At 37.4% G+C, this 23,781-nt stretch overlaps 1 protein-coding gene across 2 annotated transcripts in view; it reads left to right on the forward strand.

Moving 5' to 3' along the window:
* GPC5 (glypican 5) overlaps positions 1–23,781 on the forward strand; it is a 682,725-nt gene that overhangs the window by 252,466 nt on the left and 406,478 nt on the right. For both annotated transcript variants that reach the window (XM_049647136.1, XM_049647137.1), the window contains exon 3: positions 18,683–19,377. In XM_049647136.1, coding sequence (XP_049503093.1) covers positions 18,683–19,377 — 695 coding nt within the window. The remainder of the gene's footprint in view (positions 1–18,682; positions 19,378–23,781) is intronic.

The raw sequence follows: 23,781 nt of genomic DNA on the forward strand, positions 1-23,781 counted from the left end.
ACTATAGCTATTTAGAGATACTTGCCATTTTAGCTGGAGGTCATTTGCTTTTTTGTACACTAATGAGTTATACAGAGCTAGCTTTAAAAGGAAAGATGTATAATTTGTATAATTATAATTTGTGTAATTGTGTAGTTAGAGAGACTGTAGGTCCAATTAACTCATTTTAATTTAGAATGCCATGTGCTACTTGATAAAATGGCTTTTCTAGCACCTGGATATCCTTTTAGGCATGCCTTGGAGACCCTGTATGTAAAGAAAATTGTGTTGATTTTCTCAGATCTATGGGATTTGGACTTGGTCCTGGAGTGAATATTGTATTTAAATACATAGGTAAAAGACAGGGAGAAAGCATTTAGAATGCTCACAGTTGGGTGAGGAAAGAAAAGTCCAAGGAACCCTTGGGAACTTTTTTTATTAATCCAGGTTGGATAAGATAGTTTTTTGGGCAATATATGGTAACAAGGAAGGTTTTTTGTTTGTTTGTTTGTTTTCCAAAAGAAAGGAAAAATAGTTATTGATGACTAACTAGACATAGGAAATAAAAGTCTCAGCACCTTGAATCTGGATGCTTACAAGGCTGATTCTAATATATGAAATACGGAAGTCAGAAAGCTGCTGAGCAAAGCAGAAGAGAATAGTAGACCAAAAGAGTCGAGGTTGATGTTAGGCATTGAAAAATAATTAGATCTCCAGGTAAGACAATTTTGCTTCCTCAACAGTTCTCATAGTGTAATCTGGGGTTCTTAAGATCTTTTCAGAATGTGTGGGAGATCAAAACAATATTCATAATACTATTAAGACATGATTTTTCTTTTTCTCTGCATTGGCATTTCTGTCGGTAGTGCAAATGCAGTGGTGAGCAAAACTGTTGGAATTTTAGCAATAAGTTAGTGGCACCAACTTGTACTCACAGTCATTGTATTGTTCACATCTACAAACTTGCAGGGGAAAAACTCCAGTTTCATTTAAAAATGTCCTGATGGAGTAGTAAAAAATTATTAATTTTTGCTAAACATCAGCCCTGAATTATATATATTTTTCACATACTGTGTGATGACATAATATGTAAAGAATATCTTCTGCATACTAAATTATAATGGCTCTCTTGACAAAAGGCACTTGTGTGATTGTTTTAATTGCAACCTCAACTAGCCATTCTTTTTCTTGAACATGCTTTATTTTAATGTGAAAAAAATGATTGACAAATTATGATGACTCAGACTTGGGTATTAGGTAGATATTTTCTTAAAGTGAACCAAAATGAGCCTGCTGTTTCAAGAAACACAACTTCCAATGTTTGTTGCCAGGGATAACATTTCAGATTTCAAGAGAAAATTGGAATTTTAGGAAACTTACAGAGATCACCATAAACTTGAAAAGTTCCTAATACATACAGAAAAGATTAACTGTGTCAGCATTGAGGAAATGTGCATAATGTGTCCATCAACATTTTTCAAATGTTAATGTAGTGACAAAATCATGCATGGGTAATAGAGCCATTCCTAGTGAAACATAAATCAATGGGGCTTTGCAACTGACAATGAAGAAAAATTACTTGTCAAGTTTTGGTGTAATAGAAAAGAAGAATATTAACAATTATGTGAAAAGATGTTTAAATATACCTTCTTTTGCCAACTGCATATCTTTGGGAGGCTGGATTTTTTTTTCCTGTGTGTGTTGACAGAGACAACATATTGTAGTAAATTAAATCCAGAATCAGATATGAAAATCTAGCTGTCTTTGATTAAGCCAGATATTAATGAAATTTATAATAATGTAAAATCATGCCAATTTTCACACTATTTATTTTAGAAAATAGTTGTTTTTCACAAAGTGTGTAATCTATTCTAACGTAATAAATTTGTTGTGGTTATGTTTTAACTGGACTGAATAAAATTTTTAAATAGTTACTAGTTTTTATTTTAAAATAATATATATCTATAAATGTAACCCTCCAAGACAAAAGCTCTACAGGTTAGTCAATAACTTTTCAGAATGTAAAGGATCCTGAGACCAAAAACTTTGGGAATCAATGAGTAATATATGTAAATTTGGGGGTCATTGGCTTGGAGGCTTCATTTGATATTGTAGAAGTGGTATTGTATTTTGAGTAAGATAATATGGAACAAAAACTGGGGCTTCAAAAAAGAAAAGTGGCCTAGGATTTACAGGAATGAGTGAAAGAAGAAAAAAGTCATCCATAGAGGATGTAAGGGAATCAATGCCATCAGTTTTAGGGGCTGAAGTATGCAGGAGAGTGTGAGCCATGGAAGGAAGCCACTGCATTTGGTTAGGGTAGAGGTCTATAAAGACCTTGAGCCATTTCAGTGGACCAGTACAACCTTTAATTTGAACCATTCAGTTATCTCTCTCTGCCCACCTGAATCTTCCTCTATTCCCTGATGGAATTTGCAGACCATCACCAGCAAAAATCCCTCTATCCTCACCCTTTATCTCTGAGTGGAACTTGACATTCTTGTTCTAACTAAACCTTAGTACATCTTCCCTTCAATCTCTTCAAATACAGATTGTGGTTTTGGTGAGTTGGAGGTGAAGGGCAAGAGTGTTTATTTTCTTCTCCACGTGTACTTGATAATAAAGATCTTACATGGTACGCTTTTTCCCGCAGAGATTAGGATGAATTTTCCAGTTAATAATTATAAATATTGGAAAATCCTCAGCTGTTTGGACTCCAACAAAACGTGTAGAGATTTCTCTTCATTTTTTTTGTGCTATGGTAATAATATTTATTAATTTCCCAAAAAAGAATAATTATAATGGTTAATTTGGATTATACCACATGTAATGGCCCAGTGTACTAAATTAACAGTGAAATGTCCGCATTTAATTGGATATGTAAAGTTTTGTTTTATTTTTGGATGAAATATATACAAAACGGCCCCTTTTCAACTTATTTAAACAGACTTTCAGCCTTTTTAAAGAGACCACCTATTCTAATAGTTTAGAACCTAGACTCTGGAGCCAGATAACTTGCATTTAGATTTAGGCTTCTCCACTTTGTATGTTAATACAGAAAATCACTTACTTGAGCAAACTATAGGAAATCACTTACATTTTCAGTGCTTAAGCTTGATTACATTTAAGATGGGAATGTTAATAAGAATTTTTAAATTATTTTAAATAATACTATTATTATATTCAGCATATAATAATATGTACCAGACTCAGTACCTGCTAGTATTCCATACTGTCATTTATCAGCCTCCTGACATTTATTATAACCTTAGATGTTTATCATTATTTGTTATTACAGTGAGATTACCCACACCATGAATGTGAATTAATTTACCAGCAGAATTTAATAAAGTATCTAGCTTATGGCAAGTACATGGCAGAAGTAAGAGATTATTAGTATTAGTATTCTTTGATGTATTTTGAGCACTTTCCACCTGCAGGTACAGGGACAGTGTGTGTATGTACAAATTCATTTAATTATCACAGCCACTACAGAAGATAGAAAGTATTCTACCTGTTTTCTGATGAGAATAAACATGGTATGGGGAAGTTAGAAAATTTATAGTCACATAAATAACATTTCACTGGAGTGGATTTAAACCTAATCGTATCAGGATATATTGAGGCTTCCAATGAGCCAAGGGTTGAGAGATATAAAGATGAACAGGACATGATCCGTGTCTCAGACGACCTCTGATTCCTCAGGAAAGGGAGTAAGTTACAAGCATTCTTAAAATATCTTTCTAGTGCAGGATGTAAATGTAGGGGGAAAGATCACTGGGCATCATCCTGTACTTTATTTCATGTGATTTCACAGATATTCTGTCCCACTGTCCAAACAGACACTATGATATCTATTTTATTAAAGATAAAATTGATGTTTGGGGAAGTTAAATGGCTCATATGATTTATGGAAGAGACTACACTAGAACCTTTGTCTCCTGAGTTTCCAAGTCAAAGAGTAGATATTTTTTGTGTTCTGTGATCAGTATTGCAGTAGGATGAATATTGGCCTCTGGAGGTATCAGGGACTGATCCCTGCATCTGTAAATGTTACTTATATGGAAGTAGAGGTCTTTGCAGATGTGATTAAATTAATGATCCTGAGGTTGGGAGATTATCCTAGATTATCTGGCTGAACCTTAAAACTCCCATATGTATCCTTTTTTTTAATATGAAATGTATTGTCAAATTGGTTTCCATACAACACCCAGTGCTCATCGCAAAAGATGCCCTCCTCAATACCCATCACCCACCCTCCCCTCCTTCCCACCCCCCATCAACCCTCAGTTTGTTCTCAGTTTTTAAGAGTCTCTTATGCTTTGGCTCTCTTCCACTCTAACCTCGTTTTTTTTTCTCCCCCTCCCCCATAGACTTCTGTCAAGTTTCTCAGGATCCACATAAGAGTGAAAACATATATTATCTGTCTTTCTCTGTATGGCTTATTTCACTTAACATAACACTTTCCAGTTCCATCCACGTTTCTACAAAGGGCCATATTTCATTCTTTCTCATTGCCACATAGTATTCCATTGTGTATATAAACCACAATTTCTTTATCCATTCATCAGTTGATGGACATTTAGGCTCTTTCCATAATTTGGCTATTGTTGAAAGTGCTGCTGTAAACATTGGGTTGCGAGTGCCCCTAGCATCAGCACTCCTGTATCCCTTGGGTAAATTCCTAGCAGTGCTATTGCTGGGTCATAGGGTAGGTCTATTTTTAATTTTTTGAGGAACCTCCACACTGTTTTCCAGAGCAGCTGCACCAGTTTGCATTCCCACCAACAGTGCAAGAGGGTTCCCGTTTCTCCACGTCCTCTCCAGCATCTATAGTCTCCTGATTTGTTCATTTTGGCCACTCTGACTGGCGTGAGGTGATGTCTGAGTGTGGTTTTGATTTGTATTTCCCTGATGAGGAGCGACGTTGAGCATCTTTTCATGTGCCTGTTGGCCATCTGGATGTCTTCTTTAGAGAAGTGTCTATTCATGTTTTCTGCCCATTTCTTCACTGGGTTATTTGTTTTTCGGGTGTGGAGTTTGGTGAGCTCTTTATAGATTTTGGATACTGGCCCTTTGTCCGATATGTCATTTGCAAATATCTTTTCCCATTCCCTCAGTTGCCTTTTAGTTTTGTTGATTGTTTCCTTTGCTGTGCAGAGCATTTTTTTATTCATGAGGTCCCAGTAGTTCATTTTTGCTTTTAATTCCCTTGCCCTTGGGGATGTGTCAAGTAAGAAATTGCTGCGACTGAAGTCAAAGAGGTCTTTTCCTGCTTTCTCCTCTAGTGTTTTGATGGTTTCATGTCTAACATTCAGGTCCTTTATCCATTTTGAGTTTGTTTTTGTGAATAGTGTAAGAAAGTGGTCTAGTTTCATTCTTCTGCACGTTGCTATCCAGTTGTCCCAGCACCATTTGTTAAAGAGACTGTCTTTTTTCCATTGGATATTCTTCCCTGCTTTGTCAAAGATTAGTTGGCCATATGTTTGTGGGTCTAGTTCTGGGGTTTCTATTCTATTCCATTGGTCTATGTGTCTGTTTTTGTGCCAATACCATGCTGTCTTGATGATTACAGCTTTGTAGTAGAGGCTAAAGTCTGAGATTGTGATGCCTCCTGCTTTGGTCTTCTTCAAAATTACTTTGGCTATTTGGGGCCTTTTGTGGTTCCATATGAATTTTAGGATCGCTTGTTCTAGTTTCGAGAAGAATGCTGGTGCAATTTTGATTGGGATTGCATTGAATATGTAGATAGCTTTGGGTAGTATTGACATTTTGACAATACTTATTCTTCCAACCCATGAGCATGGAATGTTTTTCCATTTCTTTATATCTTCTTCAATTTCCTTCATAAGCTTTCTATAGTTTTCAGTATACAGATCTTTTACATCTTTGGTTAGGTTTATTCCTAGGTATTTTATGCCTCTTGGTGCAATTGTGAATGGGATCAGTTTCTTTATTTGTCTTTCTGTTGCTTCATTATTAGTGCATAAGAATGCAACTGATTTTTGTACATTAATTTTGTATCCTGCGACTTTGCTGAATTCATGTATCAGTTCTAGCAGACTTTTGGTAGAGTCTGTTGGATTTTCCATGTATAATATCATGTCATCTGCAAAAAGTGACAGCTTAACTTCATCTTTGCCAATTTTGATGCCTTTGATTTCCTTTTGTTGTCTGATTGCTGATGCTAGAACTTCCAACACTATGTTAAACAACAACGATGAGAGTGGACATCCCTGTCATGTTCCTGATCTCAGGGGAAAGCTCTCAGTTTTTCCCCATTGAGGATGATATTAGCTGTGGGCTTTTCATAAATGGCTTTTATGATGTTTAAGTATGTTCCTTCTTTCCCGAGTTTCTCGAGGGCTTTTATTAAGAAAGGATCGTGGGGGCGCCTGGGTGGCGCAGTCGGTTAAGCATCCGACTTCAGCCAGGTCACGATCTCGTGGTCTGTGAGTTCGAGCCCCGCGTCAGGCTCTGGGCTGATGGCTCGGAGCCTGGAGCCTGTTTCCGATTCTGTGTCTCCCTCTCTCTCTGCCCCTCCCCCGTTCATGCTCTGTCTCTCTCTGTCCCAAAAATAAATAAAAAACGTTGAAAAAAAAATTAAAAAAAAAAAGAAAGGATGGTGAATTTTGTCAAATGCTTTTTCTGCATCGATTGACAGAATCATATGGTTCTTATCTTTTCTTTTATTAATGTGATGTATCACATTGATTGATTTGCAAATGTTGAACCAGCCCTGCATCCTAGGAATAAATCCCACTTGATCATGGTGAATAATTCTTTTTATATGCTGTTGAATTCAATTTGCTAGTATCTTGTTGAGAATTTTTGCATCCATATTCATCAGGGATATTGGCCTGTAGTTCTCTTTTTTTACTGGGTCTCTGTCTGGTTTAGGAATCAAAGTAATGCTGGCTTCATAGAATGAGTCTGGAAGTTTTCCTTCCCTTTCTATTTTTTGGAATAGCTTGAGAAAGATAGGTATTATTTCTGCTTTAAATGTCTGATAGAATTCCCCTGGGAAGCCATCTGGTCCTGGACTCTTATTTGTTGGGAGATTTTTGATAACCGATTCAATTTCTTCGCTGGTTATGGGTCTGTTCAAGCTTTCTATTTCTTCCTGTTTGAGTTTTGGGAGCGTGTGGGTGTTTTGGAATTTGTCCATTGCTTCCAGGTTGTCCAGTTTGTTGGCATATAATTTTTCATAGTATTCCCTGGTAATTGCTTGTATTTCTGAGGGATTGGTTGTAATAATTCCATTTTCATTCCTGATTTTATCTATTTGGGTCCTCTCCCTTTTCTTTTTGAGAAGCCTGGCAAGAGGTTTATCAATTTTGTTTATTTTTTCAAAAAATCAACTCTTGGTTTCATTGACCTGCTCTACAGTGTTTTTAGATTCTATTTTGTTTATTTCTGCTCTAATCTATATTATTTCTCTTCTTCTTCTGGGTTTGGGGTGTCTTTGCTGTTCTGCTTCTATTTCCTTTAGGTGTGCTGTTAGATTTTGTATTTAGGATTTTTCTTGTTTCTTGAGATAGGCCTGGACTGCAATGTATTTTCTTCTCAGGACTGCCTTTGCTGCATCCCAAAGCATTTGGATTGTTGTATTTTCATTTTCATTTGTTTCCATATATTTTTTAATTTCTTCTCTAATTGCCTGGTTGACCCATTCATTCTTTAGTAGGATGCTCTTTAACCTCCATGCTTTTGGAGGTTTTCCAGACTTTTTCCTGTGGTTGACTTCAAGCCTCATAGTATTGTGGTCTGAAAGTATGCATGGTATGATTTCAATTCGTGTATACTTATGAAGGGCTGTTTTGTGACCCAGTATGTGATCTATCTTGGAGAATGTTCCATGTGCACTCGAGAAGAAAGTATATTCTGTTGCTTTGGGATGCAGAGTTCTAAATATATCTGTCAAGTCCATCTGATCCAATGTATAATTCAGGGCCCTTGTTTCTTTATTGGTCTTGTGTCTAGATGATCTATCCATTGTTGTCAGTGGCGTATTAAAGTCCCCTGCAATTACCACATTCTTATCAATAAGGTTGCTTATGTTTGTGATTAATTGTTTTATCTATTTGGGGGCTTCCGTATTCGGCGCATAGACATTTATAATTGTTAGCTCTTCCTGATGGATAGACCCTATAATTATTATATAATGCCCTTCTTCATCTCTTGTTACAGCCTTTAATTTAAAGTCTAGTTTGTCTGATGTAAGTATGGCTACTCCAGCTTTCTTTTGACTTCCAGTAGCATGATAGATAGTTCTCCATCCCCTCACTTTCAATCTGAAGGTGTCCTCAGGTGTAAAATGAGTCTCTTGTAGACAGCAAATAGATGGTTCTTATTTTTTTATCCATTCTGATACCCTATGTCTTTTGGTTGGACCATTTAGTCCATTTACATTTGGTGTTATTATAGAAAGATATGGGTTTAGAGTCATTGTGATGTCTGTAGGTTTCATGCTTGTAGTGATGTCTCACAGGATCCCCCTTAGGATCTCTTGTAGGGCTAGTTTAGTGGTGATGAATTCCTTCAGTTTTTGTTTGTTTTGGAAGACCTTTATCTCTTCTTCTATTCTAAATGACAGACTTGCTGGATAAAGGATTCTTGGCTGCATATTTTTTCTGTTCATCACATAGAAGATTTCCTGCCATTCCTTTCTGGCCTGACAAGTTTCAGTTTATAAATCTGTCACTAGTCTTATTGGTCTCCCTTTATATGTTAGAGCATCTTTATCCCTAGCTGCTTTCAGAATTTTCTCTTTATCCTTGTATTTTGCCAGTTTGACTATGATAATGTGCAGAAGATTGATTCAAGTTACGTCTAAAGGATTGGATTTCAATGCCTGTTCCCTTCCCCAGATCAGGGAAGTTCTCAGCTATGATTTCTTCAAGTATGCCTTCAGCACCTTTCCCTCTCTCTTCCTCCTCTGGAATCCCAATTATGCATATGTTATTATGTTTAATTGTGTCACTTAGTTCTCTAATTCTCCCCTCATACTCCTGGATTTTTTTATCTCTCTTTTTCTCAGCTTCCTCTTTTTCCATAATTTTATCTTCTAATTCACCTATTCTCTCCTCCGCCTCTTCAGTCCGAGCTGTGGTCACCTCCATTTTATTTTGCAGCTCATATATAGCATTTTTTAGCTCCTCCTGACTGTTTCTTAGTCCCTTGATCTCTGTAGTAATAGATTCTCTGCTATCCTCTATGCTTTTTTCAAGCCCAGCGATTAATTTTATGACTATTATATTAAATTCATTTTCTGTTACATTGCTTAAATTGTTTTTGATCAGTTCGTTAGTTGTTGCTACTTCCTGGAGTTTCTTTTGAGGGGAATTCTTCCGTTTGGTCATTTTGGATAGTCCCTGGAGTGGTGCGGAACTGCAGGGCTCTTCCTCTGTGCTGTCTGGAGTAACTTGCATTGGTGGCTGGGGCCACAGTCAGACCTGATGTCTGCCCCAGCCCACCGCTGGGGCCACAGTCAGACTGGTGTGTACCTTATCTTCCCCTCTCCCAGTGGCAGGACTCACTGTGGAGTGGTGTGGCCTCTGTCTGGGCTACTTGCACACTGCCAGGCTTGTGGTGTTGCTCTGAAGGGATCTGGTGTATTAGCTGGGGTGGATCCACAAGGTGCACAGGGGTGGGAGGGGCAGGCTCAGCTTGCTTTGCCTTCGGTGGTCTGGTTGGGGGGGGGGTGTGGCACTGGGAGGGAGGCAGACCCGTTGGTGGGATGGACCCACAGAAGCACAGCGTTGGGTGTTTGCGATGTGCAAGCAAGTTCCGTGAGGGGAACTGGTTCCCTTTGGGACTTTGGCTGGGGGATGGGCGAGGGAGATGGCGCTGGCGAGCACCTTTGTTCCCCGCCAAGCTGAGCTCTGTCCTCTGGGACTCAACAACTCTCCCTCTTGTTGTTCTCTCGCCCTCCCACTCTCGGAGCAGAGCTGTTGACTTATAGCATTCCAGATGTTAAGTCCTGCTGGCTGTCAGAACACACTCTGTCCAGCCCCTCAGCTTTGCAAGCCAGACTCAGGGGCTCTGCCTTGCCGGGTGGGCTGGCTGCCCCTCCACCGCCCGGCTCCCTCCCGCCAGTCCGTGTAGTGCGCACCGCCTCTCCGCCCTTCCTACCCTTTTCCGTAGGCCTCTCGTCTACGCTTGGCTCCGGAGAGTCCGTTCTGCTAGTCTTCTGGCAGTTTTCTGGGTTATTTAGGCAGATGTGGGGAGAGTCTAAGTGGTCAGCAGGACGCGGTGAGCCCAGTGTCCTCCTACACAGCCATCTTGCTCTAAGCAATCTCCCATATGTATCCTTAAAAGAGGGAGACAGAGAGAGATTTGCCACACACATACAAAAGACAGTGTGACTACGAGGCAGAGATTGATTGGATTTACACACCCACAAGCCAAAAAATTATAGGAGCCATAAGAAGCTGGAAGAGGGAAGGAATAGATTCTCTCCTAGAGCTTTTGGAGGGAACTCAGCCTGGCCTGTCATCGTTTCAGCCTGATGGTTCTGATTTTGGCATCTGTCACAGTGAGAGAATAGATTTCAACTGTTTGAAGCCACTAACTTTGTGGTGATTTGCTTCAACAGTAATAGGAAACTACTAAAAGCATCTTCTGTGGTTGGGGGAAGTGTGCTCCTTGATCCACATTGTTGCTCCCTTCTCCTCAAGAAAAGCCCCTTGGACATGCCTGCCAGAAGACTCACTACACACTAGTATTCCAGACTGTCATTCATCAAACTTTTGGTTATCTTCCCTTATCATCTCAAGATTTTATTGCCTGGCACACTCACTTTCTCTTCACTTCTCTTGTTATCATCCTTGGCAGGTTTAACATCCACTGTCTAGCCAGTGTTCTTGTATCCACATGTGCCCTACATTAGGTTCTTTTGCTTATTCAAAGAATTACCTCCAACAATTCCTATCCCCCTGCTCAGTCATTGAAATATTTATTTGTTGATCAAATGGCTCCTGTCAGCATATGAACATCCAGTAAATTCTCCCTCCTCATAAAACAAATAGCTTTGACCTCTTGTTTCCATCCTGTGCCTGCCTTGGTTCTCTACTTCCATTATAGCAAGCATTTTCAAGACAGTTATCTATATATTGCCTCAATTCCTTTTCTCCTTTTTGGTCTCCTTCTGCTGAGGCAGCTCTTGTCAAGGTCAGTAAGAGCCTCTCTCTTGTTAGTTCCCATGGTCAGTTGTTATTCATCATCTCTGTTGATCTCTTAATAGCATTTGACATGATAGATTAATTCCTTCTACTTGAATCATTTTCTTCTCTTGGTTTCTGGCACACTCCACTTTTCTGATTTTCCTTTTATTTCACTGGTTTTTTTATTCTCATTCTTCTTGCTGGCTCCTCTTACTTTCCTGCATCTCTGCACTCTTTTCCTATCTTTTTGCTTTAGGTTATTTCATCCAGTACCATGGTTTTATTCCCCATGCCCATCAATCTCCAGTCTATATCACCAAGCTCAACTTTACTCCTGAGACAGAAATTAGTTTATCTAACTCTATACTGATAAAAGTTTATTTGGACTTCTAATTGGCATTTGAATCTTAACGTGTCCAAAATGCAACTTTTAATCTCCAGCTCCCACCACACACAAATATGGTGCCTCCATAGACTTGCCTATCTCAGTAAATGGCACCTGTGTGGATTCAGCAGCTGAGGCTGAGGCATCAGAGGTATGTATCAGTGATCCTACATTTACCCATTTTCTCTGCACCTCCCTCCATACAACAGCAAGACCCTTTGGATATAATTTAATACATGTGGCCAGTGTGATCACTTTTTGTAAATTATTTCACTACCATCACAGCCCAGTCCACCAATGTCTACCATAGCTTATTAACTGGACTCCCTGTTTTCTCTCTTGTCCTTGTCCCAACAGTCCATTCTCCACACAGCAGCCACTGTGATCCTTTAATATACAAACCACATCATGCTCTTCATGTTTTATATTCCCCAGTAGTTTCTCATTCCACAATAAAATCCAGACCATGGTCTGTGAGGCTGTTCTGATTTCTCTGACCTTTCATCCCTTCTCTCACTCACTGGTCTACAATCACATTGACTTTCCTCCTTTTTGCCAGTCAACAAGCTTCTTCACACCTCAGGTCGTTGCATTCTAGTTCCTGTGAACCCGCTAACCACACCCCATCTGCTCATGGCTGGTTTATTTACATCACTGAGGCGTCTACTCAAATGTTCCTCATTGGAGGCTTTCCTACTCACCTTATCTCAAATGGTCAATCCAGAGAAAATGAATTTGCCTAAACCAATCTACTAAAACATTTTTTTTTTAATGTGCCAAATAACCGAGTATTACAGTTTTATACAACAATCCTGTATTTGTAGACTATGTTTCTGGGTTTGTTTTAAAGATTATTAGGGGCGCCTGGGTGGCGCAGTCGGTTAAGCGTCCGACTTCAGCCAGGTCACGATCTCACGGTCCGTGAGTTCGAGCCCCGCGTCAGGCTCTGGGCTGATGGCTCGGAGCCTGGAGCCTGTTTCCGATTCTGTGTCTCCCTCTCTCTCTGCCCCTCCCCCGTTCATGCTCTGTCTCTCTCTGTCTCAAAAATAAATAAAAAACGTTGAAAAAAAAAATTTAAAAAAAAAATAAAGATTATTAGATTTGACTTAAAGTCTTCATCCTATAACAACTTATGAAACAATCTACAGTGAGTTGTTTGACATTGATTTTAACTGTTACGTAAAGTGTTTAATTGAGCTTAAATTCTTGCTAAAATCATAAATTGATTTTCAAACATAAATGATTTTAAAATGATACTAGTAATAAATGTGAAGCACCATGATAACCAAATTAGTGGGGAGGGAAATGAGGGAGAAAAGTTGAGAAAGCATTTTTCCATGCAGTGCTTGTCTGAGGAAACCAGATTAATTACTGATATGTTAATTTTTGGTGATACAGATCAATATTCTATTTACTATTTATTTGTATAGCTGACTAATTTCTGAAGAATGATATTATAAATCATACCGCATAACATTTAAAAATGTCATTAAATTAATATTGTAGAAAGCTTTTATTACACATTTTATTTTATGGAAAAGTGGAGGAAATATGCAAATATCAAAGGGATGAATTCAGTATAAACAATTCCAGACTGGAGAAATTGGTAAGACCATATTAAAATTATTGGAAGGCATTTTGTTAAAAAAAAAGGCAGAAGGAGTTACAGTTCATTGTAATGTGTATGTGATAAAAACTGGTTGAGAAATTGCTCTTAAAATGATCACTACCTATCTACTCATATACCTACAATTCATTTCAGAGGAAAAGATAGTTTTTGGCACAGACTACCTCTGAAGTTTCAGGGTAGTAAGGAATTATCTATGATAGTAACAAAATTTGTGACTTGAGAACTGTAATGCACAAATATGTAAATTTGCTCTGAGAATTTCTCTTTGACCCAGGTACATATTGTAAAATCGTCTGATTATCCACAGTTGATATGATTTAATCTTTCTTCATCTATTTCATTGCTATGTTTGAGAATATCTGGGGTCTTAAATTGTAATAGACACTTCAGACTTTGTATCTTAAAATGTCCATGTATCAAAAATAAAATAATAAAAATATGAAAAGGGTCATAAAATGTCTGTTCATGTCATGCAGGGGAGGTTAGTATAACAGTAATTTCGCGATCATTACATTTTGAAATCCTCTTTATCGTTAAAGCAATAAAAGCCCTATAAATATTGTTTCTTCCGTTGTAAAAATCTACCTGCATATAAGTCTTCACTGATTTTGCAATTTGTCAAGTTTAATTTTAAATCGATATCACCTTGTTTTATCTCCACTAGTTGTATTTAAGTTCAAACCCTTGGTTTAAGTGTCAGTAATCATTTGTATGTACTATAAAATGTCTCTAAAGGGTATGTGGGCTGAAGAAAGTTGATGTAAGTTTCTTCTCATAGGTGTTTTGTTATTAAATTTTCACAGAATGTTAATGTTGAAAATTGAAGTGGATTCACATAAACTTCATGTATTCCAACTTCGCTTTCTACTTAATGAGATGATGCATAAATTAATTCTCTCATAAAGCCGGGAGAAATTACATTTTTTATTCAATCACTAATTAGATTGCATTTTCTTATTGAACCTACCACACTTAGGCATGGAAAGGAAATCTGGAAGTTTTATGCCTTGGTAGACTTGATGTGATACCACTGAGAGGAAGAGCTTATTGAAATTCTCAATGAAAAACAACAAAAAAATTTTTTTTTCTAGTCTGTTTGCTAAATTCCTTAAGGAAGGCCTAGCAAATGTTTAATTATTTTCAACATGTGTTATAATTTTTGGCATATCAAAAGAAAACTGTTATTTGTATAGCTTAGGTGAGGGCTATGTTTTACTTATTAAAACTTTGTAATGAAAGGAACTGTATAGTTTCCCTTTAATAATGAAGTAGAGATGATGAATTATTTAGCACCTAACCTCCCTTGGATTTGTAAACACCGATTTTATATGTGGATTACTATTTTGCAGAACCACAAAATATTTGGGTTATTTGACAATTCTTTTGACAAGTTTAAATTCTTGTTAAAATCATAATACCGATTCCATAAAATGGAAACACTCAACTCTATGATAAACACAGTAAGACAACAAAGTGATGGGTTTGTAAATTCAGAGTTAATACAAACAACTAATTTTCATAAATTCAACTTCTGATTTTACCAACTTTAAAAAAAAAAAAGATTAACACAGTCATCCAGTGGATTGGCTTCTAGATTATTCAGTTTCTGATATAATTGTTTATATATTAACATTTTATATTAGGATAAAAAACTCACAAAAGTATGTTTATCCCTAATTCAAATGTATACAGAACAATTGTTTACATTTTCATCATTGATTGGATTTAAAAAATATTTAGGATCACAAATGTATACATTGAAAAATACTAACATATGGGGACACCTGGGTGGCTCAGTCAGTTAAGCATCAAACTCTTGATCTTGCCTCGGATCACGGTCTCATGGTTCTTCGGATAGAGCCGTGCTTTGGGCTCTGCACTGCCAGTGCAGGGTCTCTTTGGGGTTTTCTCTTTCTCGGTCTCTCTGCCCACCCACCCCCCCCACCCCCCGCTGGCTCTTTCTCAAAATAAATAAATAAACTTAAAAAAAATACTAACACATGTTTAGGGTTCAGCTAACTGGAATGTGTCAATATGAGATTTAACACAGATTGAAAGTAAAATCTTTAATCGTGATGAGTTAGTAGCATACCAAAAAAATATTACAGGGGCGCCTGGGTGGCTCAGTTGGTTGAGCGTCCGACTTTGGCTCAGGTCATGATCTCACAGTCCGTGAGTTTGAGCCCCGCATCGGGCTCTGTGCTGACAGCTCAGAACCTGGAGCCTGCCTCGGATTCTGTGTCTCCCTCTCTCTCTGCCCCTTCCCTGCTCATGCTCTCTCTCTGTCTCAAAAATAAATAAAACATTTAAAAAATATTACAGAATAAGTTCATTTAAAAAAGCTATTTTGTGTTTAGATATTCAGAAATAATCAGAATGTTGATATTTGAGCACATGTCTTCTCTTATTCAAAGATCAGCAAAAACAATACGTAGTTATGAAAACTAAAATTTTAATTTTTACAACATAAAGTTTTAAAATGTTTCCATGATAGGATTCCTAACATTTTAATACATTCCATTATATTTTGTTTTAAAAATCTAGATCAGGGGTGCCTGGTTGGCTCAATTAAACCTCTGACTTTGGCTCAGGTCATGATCTCATGATTCATGAGCTCGAGCCCCACATTGGGCTCTGTGCTGTCAGGTCAGAGTCTGGAGCCTGCTTTGGATTTTGTGTCTCCCTCTCTCTCTACCTGTCCCCCACTCGCAGTCTGTCTGTCTCTCTCTCAAGAATAAATAAACATTAAAAAAATTACAAAAAATAAAAAAAATAAAAATCTAGATCAGAGAAAAACTATTCTGAAATAAAATTAAAAAAGAAACTGTAAATATTAAATATATTATTTTTAATATTGTTTTCACAGAATAAATTAATTTGCAAAGCCTATTTGTTATAGCAGCTGAAAAGACAAATTTCATATACCCCTGAATCGTAGTAAGTTATAGATTACTGGGGCTCAAATTTTTAAAGAAATCTTTTATTTTTTACTTTAAAAAATTGTGTGTTTGTACACCACTTAGAGTTGGCAGAAATCAGATGGAACATTTGTATTTCCTGGGGTAGCTTTCAACCTTTATTGCACTGAGAATTGTGTGGCAAGTATCAGCTGCACAAACAGGTCTATAGCATGCACCTGAGAAAAACTGGTGGAAAGTATGTAATCGTGCCTGTGGTTTTGGTCTCTTTAAATTTACACTTACCTTTAAAAAATGGCAAACATTGCTATTTAACCATTATTGGCAAATAAATTCATTTTCAATCTACCTCATAATTTTTGGCCACACATAATTTGCTGAGAGATGTGAGCCTATATTATTGAGAAAAATATAAGCTTAGCAGTTTTATTTTATTTCAGCCACAGGTTTAACTCACTTTCCACACGCACTCTTGAGGGTCTGTGAAAGCAGAGTGCAGTGGCTGACATCGCAGCTGTGGGGTGAGACTGTTTCGATGGAATGCTTGCTGAACCACTCTATCAAAGCAGAGCAAACATTTTATAGATTATCTGTGAGGGCAGTTTTTCCAAAACTGGTTAGGTTGACAGAATCATGGGGGCTGCTTGTTAAAGGGAGATTCCCAAACCCAAACGGACCTACTGGGTTGTAAACCCTAGTGCAGAGACCTGGCAATCTGTATTTTCCTCACCCAGCCTAGGTGATCAGGCGATCTCACTTGGTAAAGCAGCTAATCTCACTTGAAGCCTTCAGTTGCTCACATTTTTGTTGAATACATAGTAGGCAGCCTACATTCTAGAGAGCACCGGGGATGCCATGGTAACACAGGAGACCTTCTCCTTTACAGACTAAAGTCTGTAATCCTCTATGTTGCAACAGAGTGACAGCCACCTTTAAAAACTGCTGCCTTTCATGGTAGGGCACATGCTGTTTTATTTTAGTTCAGGCTGCTGTCACAGAATACCATAGACTGGGTGCCTTATAAGCCACAAACATTTATTTCTCGTAGTTTTGGAGACTAGGAAGTCCCAGATCATAGTGCTGGCAGATTCATTGTCTGGTGAGAACCTACTTCCTGGTTCATGGATGGTCATCTTCTGTGTCCTCACATAGCAGAAGGAGCAAAGGAGCTCTCTGGAGTCTCTTTTATAGAGGCACCAATCCCATTCATGAGGGTTTCACGATTCATGAACCTAATCACCTCCTGAAAGCCTCACTTCCAAATGTCATCCACGTTGGAGATTAGATTTCAACATATTAATTTGGGGGAGGGGTGAACAAACATTCAGTCCGTAGCAGGCATCTTGATATATCCCACTAAAGTTTGAGACCCAACATTAATTGGTCTCAGAACAGAATCAGAAAACATGGGCCTGTATTTTACCTCTCGGTGCTTTTCGTAAAGGTGTTTGGTTTGGTTTGTTGTTGTTTATTTGTTTTTAGGAAATGATGGCATATTCATGACACAGTTCCACTTCATTAGTGGCTCTCACTGCACTTCTGCTTTTTATTATTTCATTTTCATTCTACTGTCGTTCCATCTCCTTTTATAATATATTCAATGGTCTGATTACTGAATCATTGTGTGGTCTTTTACAACCTAATTAAAAATAACGATGAGATTGGGGTTATGGGAGATAATTTTATTGATGTATTTTACAATTAATTATGTATTGATAACAGTCCAGCATCATTATTTATTATAATTAGGCTAATTATAAAATGTAATTACTAGAATAGCCAAGGTGTTCAACTGCTGCCTAAAGCTATCATTTTGAAATATAACTCTTGCTTACCGATTACTACAACCTTCCTTAATTTGTAGATAAATTATTCTCTATTTCTGTGGAGAAATTGATTTGGGAGCATCAGTTACTTAAGTGAGAAAATAAAATGTCCCACAGTTAAGTCTTTGGAGATCAGATGATGAGAACAACAAAACAGTGTTCAGAAGATGGTCACACGATTATTTTCATCAACTAATAGAACTCATGACTCGCCTACTACTTAACAAGGTTTGCCAGTTAGGGCATTGTTTAATCATGAAATATTTTGCTTTCTTTTTCATTTGAACCTGGTAGGAATTCTAATGCAGTAACTAGTGTATAATCTACTAGCTTTCATTCTGGAAAAAAAAAATTGAAAAAGCGTAGAAGTACAGTAGGTGGTGAATCAAGCATCTACCATCAGTCTTTTATAAACAATGAACCCATGGTTGGAAATAATCTCTCATCGACACTTTTCTTCTGCCATTGGTGGGTGGTGGATGACCATGAAATAAAGTAAGTGGGAAACCACCATATCGTAACTTCTTTTTCATTTCAACACTTTTTGATTTCTATACATTTGACTTTAGGAAATACATCTCATAAAACTTGCATGGTGTGTGTGATGCCCACTGCTGACCAACCTTTATCCTTGGAGCACTAAATTGGGTTCAGTAGGCTGAGCATTTTCCCATTTGGGTCCTTAAGTTGGTTAGGATGCTACTGTCTGGAGCAGACGGATGGACAGTTTCAGCGTGGATACTAAGCCTTTCCATGTTTTACCTCTGCTCTTGTTACAGAAACCCTCGAAAATCTCATCAGACAAGCAGAGAATTACACCAGTATCTTCTTCTGCAACAGCTACAGAAATATGGCCTTAGAGGCTACAGCTTCAGTTCAGGAGTTCTTCACTGATGTGGGGCTCTATTTGTTTGGCGCAGATGTTCATCCTGAAGAATTTGTAAACAGATTCTTTGACGGTCTTTTCCCTCTGGTCTACAATCACCTCATTAGCCCTGGTGTGACGGACAGTTCCCTGGAATACTCAGAATGCATCCGGATGGCTCGCCGGGATGTTAGTCCCTTTGGTAATATTCCCCAAAGAGTGATGGGGCAGATGGGGAGATCGCTGCTGCCTAGCCGCACATTTCTGCAGGCACTGAATCTGGGCATTGAAGTCATCAATACCACAGACCATTTACGCTTCTCCAGAGAGTGCAGCAGAGCCGTCCTGAGGATGCAGTACTGCCCTCACTGCCAGGGCCTGACTCTCAGCAAGCCTTGCATGGGGTACTGCCTCAACGTCATGAGAGGCTGCTTGGCACACATGGCAGAGCTGAATCCACACTGGCATGCCTATATCCGGTCATTGGGAGAGCTGTCGGATGCCATGCATGGAACATACGACATTGAACATGTGCTCCTGAACTTCCACTTGCTTGTTAATGATGCCGTGATGCAGGCTCACCTCGATGCACAAAAGTTATCGGAGCAGGTAAGCAACCCCTCCACACTCCCTGACTGATTTCTTAGAACTCGAGGGTTGACCATATACATAAAATTAAGTGACTATAAGCACATTATTATGTACTTTAAAATTATGGCAACTTGGGGCGCCTGGGTGGCTCAGTCAGTGAGCGTCTGACTTTGGCTCAGGTCATGATCTCACGCTTGTGAGTTCGAGCCCCATGTCAGGCTCTGTGCTGACAGCTCGGAGCCTGGAGCCTGCTTTGGATTCTGTGCCTCCCTCTCTCTCTGCCCCAACCCATTCACATTCTGTCTCTGTCTCTCTCAAAAATAAACATTAATTTTTTTTTAATTATGGCAACTTAATGAGTTAATACATTAGGAAATAGTAGGAAATTGTGTGGGTTTCCATATTTGATTCAAGAGTTATTTTGTATTGGGGCACCTGGGTGGCTCAGTTGATTGTTAAACTCTTCATTTCAGCTCAGGTCATGATCTCCAGTTCATGGTATCAAGCCTTGCACTGGGCTCTGTGCTGACAGTACAGAGCCTGCTTGGGATTCTCTCTCTCCCTCTCTCTCTCTGCCCCTCCTCTTTTGTTCTTTCTCTCTCTCTCTCTCTCTCTCTCTCTCAAAAAATATATATTTTTTATATCTTACAGTAAAATATTGGTTAGCTACTTTCCCCTTTCTCTCTAAGTAGAAGCCTTCTCATAGGATTAGTTCAGTGAGGTAGAGAGGACTCAGGTTTAAAATGGGGACCCACATGGATTTGAATCTGCATTCTGCCAGTAATTCTCAGATGGCTTAGACTCTTTGAGCCCGTTTCCTCATTGATAAAAAGAGAATAGTAACACATAACTTTTAGAGCATTCTTTTTTGGGAAGATAGGCAATATGTATGCAAACTACCTAGAATGGTGCCTTTTACTAAAAAAAAATGGGTAGTTATTGTTAGCATTTCAAAGGTTTTCAACACTAAAATAGACATGCCAATTATATTTTCGTTAAATGAAAACTTGACAGCTTAACGTTCAGAAGTGTTTCTTCATAGACTCTTCAGAATCTGTCACAGTGATGGTATAATGATTTTTGAAAATGTGGTATATGCAACATCATGGTGTTTTATTCCAAGAAGATTTTAGGAAGTTTTTGAAATAAAATCATCAAGTAAAAAGGACACAAGAGTTTTCTATTTTTCCCACCTTCTGTAGAGCCATTTTCTTACATATTCACAGGCTCCTTAGTAACATTCTCATATCCCATACAGTGAAGTAGGACATGTTGCTGATGTTTATCCTAAATCATTTCTCCTGAAACAAAATTATACTCCTCGGTGCTGAAAGAAGACCTCTCCCCATTGTGGCACTAATTTATCAAGTTAATAAACATCCTAATCATTAGCCTTGGAAGTTGGTTTTCTTAATTTCTGATAGACATTGGATCTGAAAATCTTTGTGCCCAATCACCTCCTCCCCCTTTCTTCTTAACTTTGTGCCCAATCACGTGACTCCCCGTTTCTTTGCAGGGCCTGTGTGAGCCTGTAAGGTCCCCTTTTGCAGATTAGACATGGTGCCCTCTTTAGGTGGATGCCACACCATTGTATGGCTTGGCGGGTAGAAAGTGAGCTGGACTTCAACTCCTGCTTCCTGATTTATTCAGCTGGATGTTTTTATATAGTGAACAAGGTTCCCAACCATATGCACTGGTCCAGATCTTTCTTCAATCTGTCCCCTTCTGGAGATCAGATAAGTACTAGAACTTTTGGAAGGGATATAATAAACCAACTCAAAGTGAGACTTCTAAGGTTTCAGGTATTTCATAATTATGGGAAATAAACCTTCAGATCCAGGAAACAAATATTAGTATTATGATATTGAGTATCTCCAGAAGGGAAAACAGGCACAAGAGCTCTGAAATCAAGTCCAGATTTGATATTAATTTGAGGGCATGCCATGTAATCTCAAAGGGCCAGAGTTTTCTAATATACATAAGTAATTAGGTTTCTAAGATTTCTTTTACTATCTGTTTTGAAAACTGGAGGGCCTTTCTGTATCCTTAAAATCTATCACATAGAAAATTATCTATTTTTCCTATTTCAGACACTAAACTAACACAGGCTCATACTTCGATAAACCTGTTTTTAAGTCCTGACTTTGCTATTCACTGGTCATGTGGCCTGGGACAGCTACTAAAACCCTTTGATTCTGTTTTGTCCTGTGTGGAGAAGGTAGAAATGGTTCAAGTGGGAAAATGTCGGTAAGGCTCTGACATTGGTAGACACCAGTACCCGAAATGCTTGCTTTTCTTCTTTGCTTATTCTAAGTCCAGCCTTGAGCCAATCTCGGGGAAGCAGGTTACTTTAGAATCTCAAAGAGTGAGAATCATCACTGTACTTGTGTTTTATAAAGAAGTTTTAAACAAAACTTTTGTCATATGAAACTCTGTGGTGAATTTATAAAGAACATTCTTTTCTTTTAGGCAAATCGTTTGATTTGATATAATCAGTAGTCCTAGGACTATCTTGAGAAACATCAATCATTACTAATAAGTTGTTAGATCCTTTTCTAAATAAAACAACTGAGATTCTCTTTTTAACTTATGGCAACAGAAAAAGGAGATACTACTGACTTTAAATTCCTTGAAAATTGACTCATTAATATTTATTTCTGCCAACTTCAAAGTGATTTATAAGCTGTTTATCAAGCTTTGATAACCAGTTCACACATCAATGAATTTAACAAATTCAAAATAAATTACTGGAGAGCCAGCAAATAATGACTTTCTCACATTCCCAAAGCAATCTCTGAGATCTAGGACTTCCAAGTCTAGTCCTCAATAAATACATATTTTCACTTTAAGAAATCCATAGAGGTATCAGCTGTATCATATTTCTGTTGGATGAATTTCAACTGGAAAAAAAAATGTTACCAGTTTCCTGAGGAAAATCATGAGTCTCTCCTGTTTAATAAGCCGTTAGGGAAACAAAATTTAATTTACAATAGGATATTTTCATTTTATAATTATTCTGGGGATTAAGACAATACTTAATTTAATAAAGCATTAACAGAGAGCCAGCAAAGTGTAGATATTAAAAGCGCTGGCTCTACTGTCAGACTGGATTTCACAGGTGCTCTGCCACTTACTGGCTATGAGTTTGGGCATTTGATTATTTAATCTCTCCTTTCCTTAGTCTCCTCTGTGGTGAAATGGGGCAATAATACCTACATCGTAGAGTTCTCACCATAAAATGAGCTTTCACACTTCGATTAGTGTCTTATACATGTTAAATGTTTAAATCCTACTAATTATTACCACTACTATAATCACTACTAATTATTTATCACAATAAATAATTATTATTTATGAATGCTTTGTTGATTTCTGTGGTGTTTTAAATGCTCCTAAAGCAAACATACCTTTCCTAATGGGGAATAGAGTTGAAAAAAATATTATAAATTGTCATTTAATGTAAGCAAATAATTGTAAAGATTTTCCTTGAATGAGGAAAAAACCTGGAATTTTCATAAAACTTTATACAACACTATAATGTGCTTTTAATATTAGTTAATTGATATTAATTAATAATATATAAAAATCATTTCATAATCATTCCTAATGTTCAGAAATCATTTAATGATCAAATGATTTCTTGTGGGGAAATCATTTGTTTATTTTATAAAATAACACTTTATTTTTTGCTATTAATTACACATAGCATATTATTTATTAATATAACTTAATATTTTAACTTATTAAAAGAACCCAGAACCTGTGTTAATTTCAGTGGTTCCACATCTTCTAAATGGAGCAAATATTACTAAGAAACTCAACTGCACATTGATTCTATACAATTTTAGAAACGAAATGTTTTTTTTTTAACTTTATTGACATATAAATGACAAAATCTCATTTTTATTTAAATATTTGATAGAATTCATCAGTGAAAACATTTAGTCCTGGGCTTTTTGTTTTTCTTTCTTAATTTTTAAATTACCGATTCAGTCTCCTTACTTAATACTGGTCTGTTCAGATTTTCTATTTTTCTCATAATTTAGTTTTGATAGGTTCTATGTTTCTAGGAATTTACCTGTTTATTTTAGGTTATCCTGTTTGTTTGCATATAATTGTTCATAGCCGTCTCTATGACCCTTAGTATTTCTATGGTGTCAGTTGTAATGTCTCCTCTTTGACTTATAATTTTATTTATTTGAGTCTATATTTTTTTCTTAGTCTAGCTAAAGATTTGTACATTTTTTTTTATCTTTTCAAAAGTCAGCTCTTAACATCATTGATATTTTCTATTGTTTGTTTGGTTTCCATTTCATTTATTTCTGCTTTGATCTTTGTTATTTCTTCTGGTAACTTTGGGCTTAGTTTATTCTCTTTTCCCTCTAGTTTCTTGAGGTGTAAAATGAGGTTGTTTATTTATGA

This window comes from Panthera uncia (assembly GCF_023721935.1).
Source record: "Panthera uncia isolate 11264 chromosome A1 unlocalized genomic scaffold, Puncia_PCG_1.0 HiC_scaffold_16, whole genome shotgun sequence".
NCBI classification, from domain to species: Eukaryota; Metazoa; Chordata; class Mammalia; order Carnivora; family Felidae; genus Panthera; species Panthera uncia.